General features: G+C 40.5%; 1 protein-coding gene across 1 annotated transcript in view; it reads left to right on the top strand.

Annotated features, from left to right (window-relative positions):
- Positions 1-11,425, top strand: part of tjp1a (tight junction protein 1a) — a gene marked incomplete at its 3' end in the record, with an annotated part of 50,730 nt that overhangs the window by 36,576 nt on the left and 2,729 nt on the right. Inside the window, exons 16-28 of the mRNA XM_079264289.1 lie at positions 553-579; positions 2,804-2,886; positions 3,260-3,470; positions 4,820-4,920; positions 5,023-5,373; positions 6,282-6,533; positions 7,730-8,551; positions 8,714-8,796; positions 8,930-9,106; positions 9,275-9,381; positions 9,507-9,760; positions 10,133-10,287; positions 10,365-10,585. Coding sequence (XP_079120415.1) covers positions 553-579; positions 2,804-2,886; positions 3,260-3,470; positions 4,820-4,920; positions 5,023-5,373; positions 6,282-6,533; positions 7,730-8,551; positions 8,714-8,796; positions 8,930-9,106; positions 9,275-9,381; positions 9,507-9,760; positions 10,133-10,287; positions 10,365-10,585 — 2,844 coding nt within the window. The remainder of the gene's footprint in view (positions 1-552; positions 580-2,803; positions 2,887-3,259; positions 3,471-4,819; positions 4,921-5,022; positions 5,374-6,281; positions 6,534-7,729; positions 8,552-8,713; positions 8,797-8,929; positions 9,107-9,274; positions 9,382-9,506; positions 9,761-10,132; positions 10,288-10,364; positions 10,586-11,425) is intronic.

Consider the following 11,425-nt stretch of genomic DNA (forward strand, 5'->3'; position numbering starts at 1 on the left):
AAGTGAATATTAGGGTCCTTCCTACTTCTAAAATTTAGCCATGAAGGAATGGAGACATTATATCCTGGTACTTAATATTTCCTTTTATCTTTTTTTCTTAACAGATTCATATTTCACCAAAATGTTGTTTGGGACAAGTTATAGGTTTAAAACCCAATAAAAAATTGTTCTTCATGTGTCTCTCAGTACAACTTCACTAAACTACAACTACTGTTAGATAGTCTCTGTTTATATTAGAACTTTTTTGTTCAGGTCAGTCAAGTTGTCTTGTTAGTTTTTTCCTTGTTCATTTTCTTTTCCAGACTTCAAACACTGCACTGAATATTCTTTTTAATTTTAATCTTCACCCACCTCCTCTTATATTGTGAAATTGCGAGCGTCTTAAATATGTGGTTTTCATTTTAATACTTTCAGTAACTTGAAGTGCACAACCACACATGCCAAAGCAGCCGAAAACACATTCAGTACACACCCATAAATAAAGTGTTTCCATTCCTTGATGTTTATTTGCACAACTCCAGTGATGTTTATGTGACTGTATTTTCTTTTCAGAAACACAGCAACAACAAGGAGGGGAAAGTATGTCACTTAGTGAATCAGATTTTATTTGTTTTATTTCACTCAGTGAATGGCAGATAATCTATATAAAAGTGTTTGGTGGCTAGTTTCCCTATTCTTTTTATGTTTCAGCAACAGCCATTGCTTGGTTAATGCATACAGGGGGTAGCACAAAATTTAATTTAGTTATCAAATCTTGAACTCACTTCTCATTGCAACCCTGGGATGACAACAAGCAAAATTTAATGGAAACATGAGACTTGAGAAATGTAATATCATACTGACACACAGCCAATGTTCCACAGACACTGAGATGAATTTGAGACTTTTGTGGGAAGGAAGTCTTGTCCTAAAATTGAATTGCACTCTAAATGAGACTAACTGTTATGTATTGTAACAGTGAAAATAAATCAGTTTAAGGCTGGGAAAAAAAAAAAAATCTACTTATGAAGACTTTTGGCAAGATGTCAGCATTGATCAACAAGCATTTTGTCTGTGGGATTGTGCATGTTTAGGATATAATGAAACTGTGACTTATGTAAAGAATGAACTTCTGTCTGTTGTTCTACACTCTGAGTAGTTCGAGTATCTATGTGCTTGTGTGTCATTATGATATCTTCTCTTGTCCTTACTGGAGATTAGCCAGTGTAAATTAATGTGAACAAACAAATTGGAAAAAAAATATATTTTTCTGCATAGAAATTTGTTGCATTAAATTCAGTGCTATTCCCCTTCTTAATACAGACTTCATCATATATAATGACAACAGCAAGGCTGCATGTCGAGCTGTGCAAAAGTAACTTGTAACAGAGACCAAGGTGAGGGTCATGGTCTTTGAAAGACTGACCATCCAGCAGTTGTTATCAAATAAATGGAGTAATGAATGACAACCATTACAAAATTAGCATTGTTTCCCCATGCTATTTGTGTATAAATAAAATGAACCTTAATGATAAACCAAATATGATCAATATAACATTAACATGAGGCTTCTTTTTTAGCTGACATCTGCTCACCCTTTGAATCTTTATTATTAAGTGACCCAATATTGTAAATGATATCTATACACCCATCTATATACTTCTGGATACTATTAAAATGTACAATGATGGGTAAATAAACCTGAATAGAATGCAGATTTCTGTCATAAACTGAGGCTGAATGATTATTGAAAATGGACATACAGTAACTATGGTGACGCTCATATGAAAAAAAAAAAAAAAAAATCTATGTGTGTGCGTGTTAGTGACACCATGGGCACAGTAAATTGGGTTCAAGTAAGTGCACAACAATAAGATAGGAAAAATAGTTTGTGATCATAATTTGTTGTTTTATGGGACCATGTTTCAGACGACAGAGGACTTCGAGTTTGCACTACAGTTGTGTGGTGATATTTTCAGTTTTGATGACAGATCATAAGATGAGCTGTCAGTATGACTTTTTTTGTATATCTCCATCATCATTTTAAAGCTGTGATGGAATACTAATATTTCTTTTAGTTTAAAAACAAAAAAAAAAGTTGCAGAAAAACAATTTCTCCCTCTGTTTACTGTTAAATATTGCTGCATATGCTTGAACCTCTGCGTGCATGGCTATATTTTTGTGCTATGACAAGTGTTTCCAGATTCCAGATCCTATTAGAAATTAAGTCAAGCCTCATGATGTGTTTGAGTCCTTACTATACTGAACATCCCAGTGAAATGACTGTCCTCTTTTGAACCTTGTGTTTCTAGGCAGGAAACCATTGCTTATCTTTGTTTGAATTGTAAACCCCTCTTCACATCCTTGCTTAAATCCCAGAGGTTTTACAATGACACCGTACTCTCATTAATCCCTCCTGCTCTTGTATGTGCATATTTAATGTCAATGTTCCTCACATAACACATTTTCCTGCACTGCAATTTACACTGCAATTTGCACACACATATTTAATTAAACACTGACTTTCATTCCCTAATCCCACCCAAAATACCTAATGACTGTTTGCATGAATTGGCTGCTGTCCTCATTTCGTATGTATTATTTGGCCGTTTTTTTTTTTTTTGTTTTTTTTTTGTTTTTTTTTTAAATAAACGTACACTTGTCCTCTCCTATACAGAGATTATTGTTCTGTATTTAACTGCTCTATTTATGGGAGTCGACAACTGCACGCTACAAAGATGTCTAATTGGGGCACAGCCTGCGTTTATTGGTGTTGGTCTCTTGTGTTGATGTGATGCAGTGACTGTCCATTTGTTTCTCGTAGAGAGCGAACCAAGGGATGCTGGAACTGACCAGAAAAGCTCTGGCATCATTCGCCTACACACCATTAAACAGATCATTGACAGAGTGAGTGAAACTAAATGCACATAAATACTACCGAAATGCAAGCATCTTTTGATGGATTTTTTTTGGTCATAAAACGATGGTAACAGCGTTGTATTATTCATAACTCACTGCTGCCCTCTGGTGTGTTGCATTCCTCAGCACTACTGATACCTCAACCTTGCCAGTCATTAATTTCAGGGTCATTAAGAAAAAAACAAATCAGTTAGCTAAGCCCAAGATTTGCTGCATTCAAAATGTTGAAAGAAATAAATTAATTTTATTGAAATGAAAGTACTGCATGTTTAACATGTCTTATCTTAATGCTTATGGGTGTTGAAAGCTCATTATGTCAACAATAAACAACACATGCATTTCTTGTTGTCTGCACATGAAGGACAAACATGCAGTACTGGACATTACCCCTAATGCAGTGGACCGCCTGAACTACGCCCAGTGGTATCCAATCGTCGTGTTTCTCAACCCAGACACCAAGCAGGGTGTGAAGAACATGAGGACTCGCCTCTGCCCAGATTCTAGGAAGAGTGCAAGGAAGCTTTATGAAAGAGCCCTCAAATTAAGAAAGAACAACCACCACCTCTTCACCAGTGAGTAATTTCACCAGTGGAAGGGGCATGTTTCATACTAAGGCTTTTTCCTAAACCAGTATTTTCTGTATCAGCAGCACCTTGGACCAAAACATTGAGTTGTTGTACTTGCTCTTTTTTGTTACCAGTTGCATCCTAATTCACGACTGCCTCTCATACATTTCACACTTTAATATAGAAGAGTGGATATGAAGAAGGGGTGTAAGAAAATACTGATATCAAAATAGTGCTAAATTTTGTGTGACTATATGATATCAATATTCACAAGCATTGTATCGATTTTATTAAACAACCGATCTTTACTGATTATTTCTTTATTCACCTTGGACATAAAGATCAGTGTTATTTATTTATTCTGCAGTTAAATGTAGATCCTCTGTTCCTATTCAGTAAGCTGATGTCAAGCTTGCAACGGCAGTCAGTGTTTACTACGAGTAAAGAAAAATTGCAATATATTGTCTTGCTTATAGTATCTTGATATATGGCAATATATTGTATTGTCTATTGTATATTGTATTGTGATACATATTGTATCACCAGATTCTTGCCATTAAAATGAAGAAGCAATGCTCTTTTGGAGTTTAGAAGAAAGAACTGTGGGCTTTCTGGAAATCCTAAATTCATATGTCATGTGGTCTGTGGCACTTTTTGCTGGGAGATTCTGAGGGGTCGATGTCAGCACGTCAACTTAAAAACAGCTGAGCCAGGACCCTTACAAGACAGCTCGACAATTCTTTGGGGGGCAGCCCTGTTTTGCATGCAACTGACAGTTTAAGACTGCAGTGTTAGAGGTTGCTGCCACTCTGGACTTGATATGCCTGGCCCTGTTCTATCCTTACAGGCTTGTTGAGGAAGCCCCCTGGTCCCTTTCTAGGCACACACTCCCTGTCAGGGATTGTGCTGTAACCTCAGTAACCCTTGTTGACGAGAGATTGATAGGCCTTAGAGAACTTTTCTTTTCTCACATTCAGTCTTTACACTTTGCACCAAAATACTGCTCAGAATCCTTTTTCCAAGTCCCCAACAGGCAATGAGATAAATGTTTACCTCTGCTGTTTTATTTCTTTCTTACATTTCCGAGTTGTGTTAACATATGAAACGCTTAATGATGTTATAAAATGAAAACCTTTGCCAATTAACCTCACAATTTTCTTTATCTGGCCAGAGTTATTTTTTTTTTTTATACCTGAAGCATTTTAAAGTGCCAGATCCTTTATAGATCAAAGTGAATGCCTGAAATGAGCCTTTATTTGTGATGTAATAGATGACATAATTTGACTTAACTCATAATATTTATTCATTTGACACTGGAGAATTTATTTTTTGCCTTCCGTTCTTTGTGCATTCAGCAACCATTAATTTAAACAGCATGAATGACGGTTGGTTTGGAGCACTGAAAGATATTATCCAGCAGCAACAGAACCAGCTGGTGTGGGTTTCAGAAGGCAAGGTGAGCACTAACACACACAAGCAGCAGTTTAGACTGGTTTCTAGTTGCATCTTACTTCCTCTCTCATTTTATTCTGGGGATTTTTTTCTTTTTAAATCTTAGGCCGATGGAGCAGCTGACGATGACCTGGACATCCATGACGACCGACTTTCCTACCTGTCGGCACCAGGTAGCGAGTATTCCATGTACAGCACTGACAGTCGCCACACCTCTGACTATGAAGACACGGACACAGAGGGAGGAGCTTACACTGACCAGGAGCTGGATGAAACGCTGAATGACGATGTGGGTCCACCTACGGAGCCAGCCATCACCCGCTCCTCTGAACCTGTCCGTGAGGACCCACCTGTCATGCAGGAGCCTCCCGGCTATGCTGGCTTCCCACACACTGTGCAACCAGACCCCTTGAACCGCATCGACCCAGCTGGGTTCAAGGCACCAGCGCCGCAGCAGGTAGCGTTTCTGAGAGCTGTACGTCTCCCCTGTTGTCTGGAGGACGTGGTGTGCGTTAGAAGGGTTTTCTGGAGGCGCTATTGAAGGCACTTCTTTCTTTTTACAGTTACTCTGTCTTATCTATTACCAAACAGTATCAGTGAGAAAGTGCAAACCTCTTTGGTCAGGTATTTATCGTAAGATATATAAATATATATATAATATATATATGCAGATTTATTACAATATTTATTTTATCTATTTATTCCTGTGTCTTCACTGATTGATGTTTGTTAGTGTGTGTTGTTTATTTTATTTTTCACTTTTGAAAAAGAGGAGATCTTGACAAGTTTTACTGTTACTGTTGTACTCTGTACTAACACAAGCTGTCTTAGCAGTCTGATCGTTGCTAATGTCATGGGAAGGAAAAAACACGTATGTTTGTTTGTGTCTTTACCAATACTCACCTATGTGCACTTGTTCTACTTATAATTGGGACAATGATAATACGACACCAGAAAGTATAATGTGCATGTTGGAAGTGCCAGTGTTAATCCAGTGTACTTGTGAAATGTATTCATCAATACTCGATTGGCAGTGTTGATATCCAAATCAAAGCGTTGTCGTCCAATGATGTGTTAATGAACTTTAAAAGGGGAAAGAACGACTTACTGTACTGTAACCGTAGAATTAAAATCATATTAGTATTCTCCAACAATGGAATCTTGTCCTGCTGCTAATTCCTAACCCTCACATGACTTTGGTCCAGCTATTGTTTAAAGTGGAGCGGGGTTGTTTGTACAGTGTAGGTTGCAGTTACAGATGAGGAGCAGACCGTTGTAGAGGGGTGGAGAAGGTGGTAGCACTTGTTAGAACTGCACCATAGTGTGTCAACGCGTGTTATTAAACATTTCTGAACCACTTCACAGAAAGCAGATGCCGCAGCCACCCCTAGCATCTCCCAGCAGCCTGAGCCCCTGGCTGAGGCAGTGCCCCCTGCTGTCGACGTTACAGTAAAAACTGTAGGGGCTCTGAGCCCTGATGAGGCCTCTGCAGCTCCTTACAGCAAGCCAAGCCCCATCCCAGAGGCTGGCTCACTTAGGAGGCCTACCCCTGAGCTAGCCCCTCAGAGCATCACACCAGAACCTCTACAGACTGGACTGGCCAGTTCAGAACCCAAGGTATCCATCTGGTCATCATTGGATGCTTCGTGACCTGGCTCGGCTCGGCTCGGCTCAGCTCGGTCTGATCCAGCTGATCTTCTGTGCTACTTGCTGCCTGTCTACCTATTTCCTACTGCCGCGCTTCTCTCTCTCTGTCTCCTTTATGCCCTGCATGTCTGCTGACCACAGTGCTGCTCAGAAGAGACAGAGATGTGTGTTTTGTGTGTATTTGCCGGCAACTTATGGTAAACAACAGTGGGCTTGGAGATGGGGGCTGCGCTGATATGCCTGTATGTTGAGGAGCATTGGAAATCATGCAGCTCTCACTGTTGCTTATCCTCTTTGCATGGCTGCAACATGTTTGCCTCTTTTCTTGTTAACTACTAGAAGCATATCTGGTTTTTCGTTTATCAGTGCAGACTGAATAGATCATATCCTTGTAAAAGTAGCCATTCACTTTCCAGACAATTTATCTCTTTATTGCCATACATGTAGCTGCATATAACATCTGGTCATCTAACACTGAAGCAGATGTTAATGAGATGTGGATGGTTAGTTTATGGTTACTTCTCAAATAAAACTACTTTAAGTCTTATTTTGGTGTCTGTACAACAAGTGCTTGTCTTGTAAACTATTATTGTGGATATTTGTTTATTAACAGTTGCACCAAGATAGTGGGTGACATTTTTTGGGAATGCACATGTAGACTGGCATGTGTCATGTCTGAAGAAAACCACAAACTATGCATCAAAAATATTTTTAAGCAGGTTTCCAGTAAAGGCTCTCATGCTACATTTTCTAGATTACATCTTCAGGGACAAAGAAAAATTGATCCCACTTTTTTGTTGTAGCTTGAAATGCTTTTTCTTTTTTGTCTTTGTTTCAAATTTCAGCATTTAATTTGCCGTCGCAGTGGTACATCGTGATGTTTTCAGGCTGCAACCTTTGGCTGTGCTGCAATGTCTTTTGGGTCTCAAATATATTCTGACTGACTAGTAATCCCGCCCTCTCAGTTTCTCTATTTCAGGTCTTTCTCTCCTGTTTCCTCTTCTGCTATTAATTTCATGGACTTGTTTTATTGTTTCCTTCTCTAACTCATTTTTGTGTGTCCAGTTTTTTTTTTTCTTTTTTTTTTTTTTAAGTTTGTCTAACAATTTTATAAGGAGTCTGTACCGTTCTTAATATTTTTCTTCTGTTGTGTATTTGTTTGGTAGATGTTTCAGAAGGATCCCTTTGGCACAGAAAACATGGGGAGAATCAGTAACAGCATGAAGCCTGTGACTTACAGCCCACAGCAGGCCTATCACCCTGACCAGCAGCCATACAGAGATTACGACCATCCACCCAGCCGGTATGATGTCAGCAGTGGAGGGGGTTTCCCAGAAGCAAAGTACCGTAACTATGATCATAACCCACCCTACGAGAACAGCGTGCCTCACTATGACCAGCAGCAGTGGAACCCCTACAGCCAGCCACACTCTTCTGCCAATTCCCAGGCCTATGATCTCCGTCTGCCTTACGGTGACGCCCTTGACACCCAGTACACCCCCCCTCTACGCTATGATGAGCCTCCACCTCAAACAGGATTTGAGGGACGGCCTCGTTACGGTAAACCAACAGGTCAAGCACCTGTTCGTTTCGATGAACCTCCACCCCCTTCTCCAGGGTCCGATCTGCACTACAACCAAGATTCTCACCTGAGCACTTACCCCCCAGCTGCTCGCTCCCCAGAACCAGCTGCCCAGCGAGCCACGTATAACCAGGGGCCAACATCGCAACAGAAAGGCTACAAACTGCAGCAGTATGACGTTGCTCCTGTGAACTCTGAAACCAGCCTCACACCTCCCCCTAAAGCAGAAACCCCCTCACCTTCCCCTGCAGATGCTTCAAAAACTGCATCTGACAGAGACGACCGTCAGGAGGATGACCCCGCTATGCGGCCACAGTCGGTTCTGACAAGGGTCAAGATGTTTGAGAACAAGCGCTCTGTGTCCATGGATCGAGCCAGAGATGCAGGAGATTTATCTGGAAACAGGGTATTTGGCTTTTTACATGATTAAGTTCACACTTTTGAAATTTACTTGTATTTTATTTATATTTTGTACTTGTATTTTATTAGTATTTAACACCATATTGCTTTAAGAGAACATTCATAGTTTGTGTCCTCCTGATCTTTTGTTCTGTTTTTACTACTTTAGGCAGCTGAATTACCCTTAAAAGCAGGGGGAGTAATCCCTAAAGCAAATTCTCTGAGCAACCTTGATCAAGAGAAGACCTTTAGGTGAGCCTTCAGTTACACTACTGTCATGGTATATTTTACTTGCATAAGCTACAATCTCATCATAAACTTTTTATGTCCTGTTTTACTTAACATCTGCTTTGTGTTCCCTTTTTTCCCTGTTACACCAACCCAGAGCTCCAGAGCCGCAGAAGCCACAGTCCAAGGTAACCGATGACATTGTACGTTCCAACCATTACAACCCTGATGAAGATGAGGACTACTACAGGAAGCAGCTGTCTTACCTTGACAGACTTCAAGCTGGCACTGGCAAACCCCAGTTACAAGCACAAACAAGTCACAGTTTCCCCAGGTGATGCTCAGTTCTCCTGACATGCCTATGCAGTGTTTGTTGGGATATCTTTGCCTTTTCCTTCTGCAGGTTTACACGATTAGTCCATATTTTATCCCAGTTAATGGTTTTATATCTTTATCATTTCTACTTTAATCTTAACTTTGGTCTTATGATCTTATGTTACAGGACAGAGTCAATGGACAAACCAAGTCCAGTGGAGAAAAAATATGAACCAGTTCCCCAGGTGACACCATCTCTGCCACCAGCCACACTGCCTAAACCCTCACCTGAAGGTAAAATGTCCAAGAATACTCAAGATTCTGTCCTATGTCAAAACGTGTTTGATTTCCTTCAAGGCACAACATTGATCCACATGGCTGTTTAGTGATACACGCTGACCTATGTGGTTCTTCTACAGCTAAGCCTCCTGCCCGAGAGGACACTGTCCACACCAACTTTCTGCCTCACAAGAGTTTCCCTGAGAAGTCTCCAGTTAATGGCACAAGTGAACAGCCTCCAAAGACGGTTCCCACCACCGGGGCTCCATCCAGCTACAACCGCTTTGCTCCTAAGCCCTACACCACATCTGCCAGGCCTTTTGCACGCATGTTTGATAGCCCCAAATTTAACCACAACCTATTGCCCAATGACAAGCCTGAGATCGCTCCAAAGGTAAGCAAAGTTTGTCCAGAACTCATACATGTCAATTAGATTTGTAATGCTGTAAAGGTATGTTGTAACGTTAAGCTCGAATAGAAGAAAGATGCTGTCAGTGTAAATGTTGTCTTCAGTTTTAATCCTCAGAGGAAAAAAAGAACATCTGGTTTGGAAATTTCTCCACTCAGTCCTCTCTTCTTTTTCCTGCTGATCTTGCTGAAACACCAACAGGTGTTAACTATTCATTTTAATGTAAATCAAGCCTATTAAAACCTTTATTTTTTTTACCACCAGTTCAACCAAACTACAGTCAAAGGTCTTACTTATTGCTGACATGCACAAATCTCTGAAGGCCCACATTGTTTCACACTATTTTGTTTGGAAAAGGGCCGGAGCGCCAGTCCAGTGAAGACCCAGATGCCTCCACAGTCACAAAATGCAGACCATGACAGTGGCCTGGACACTTTCACACGTACCATGGACCATCGCTCCAAATACCAGCAGAACAACGTCAACGCTGTGCCCAAAGCCATCCCTGTGAGGTAACAAACTCAGTCAGTCAAGTTTAAACCAGTGCTTTTCCTTTGGTTGTGTCAGAGTGAATGTATCTGTCTTCCAGCCCCAGTGCCCTGGATGATGACGAAGATGAGGACGAGGGCCACACGGTGGTTGCAACAGCTCGTGGTGTCTTCAACTGTAACGGTGGCGTTCTGAGCTCCATTGAGACAGGTGTCAGCATAATTATCCCACAGGGTGCCATTCCTGACGGTGTCGAGCAGGAGATCTACTTCAAGGTCTGTCGAGACAACAGCATCCTGCCACCACTCGACAAGGAGAAAGGTAACTTGTCAGAAATGGGGGGTGAAAGGAGACACAAGGTCTTAGCAGATAGAAAGGAGAGGATATGTGTTGGATTTTTACCGATCAGTCTATTCATTAGGTGTTTAGATAAAATATTAGTTTTTCTCATAGACTAACATAAAAACAAAACTTAAAAAAAAAAGTCCCAAGATGTGTTGCTTTTTGTGTTTGTTTTGTTTGTCAGTGCCTTCACATATCTGATTAAAATTTTCAACAGCCACTGCTGCATTAAAGTTAACTCGCAGCAATGTTTTCTTTATGTTGCAATACTTTGGTATCCAAGTTTTGCATCACCTCACAATAGTTTACAGTACCTTAAACTTGCAGTAAGAGGCTGAGCTGTTTGATACTGTTGTCTCCAATGTATTAATGACAGGAGTTTGAAAAGAAAACTGGAAGAGCTAATCCACCAGCTCTTTTTAACTGTGGCTGTGGTTATAACTTTAGGTTAACAAGACCATTATGTTGCTTTAATTGTGTATCCACTTTTGTTGTCAGGCTGTGACACGTTCTTAATTACTGTAATAACATGCAGTCGCTAACTGTGTGCTGTGATGTTTTACTAATTGAGGAGCATTTAACAGAAAATATTACACTGAGCTCCTCTTGTGTGTTAGTAATGGTTATCATTTTGAAGCACCGTAGGTACACATTTTCCTACATTTAATATATCAATTGCACCATAGATTGACTCAAACCTGCAGCTGTAGAGGGAACAATCACTGTATCCAGCCACAGCTTCATGCATCATAGTCAGGCGGCCCCAGCTGCAGCTGAGCTAACAACCAGCAGCTGGATGCTGTTGCAATTCAGCCTTTT

This window comes from Telmatherina bonti (genome assembly GCF_933228915.1).
Source record: "Telmatherina bonti genome assembly, chromosome: 1".
Taxonomy (NCBI): Eukaryota; Metazoa; Chordata; class Actinopteri; order Atheriniformes; family Telmatherinidae; genus Telmatherina; species Telmatherina bonti.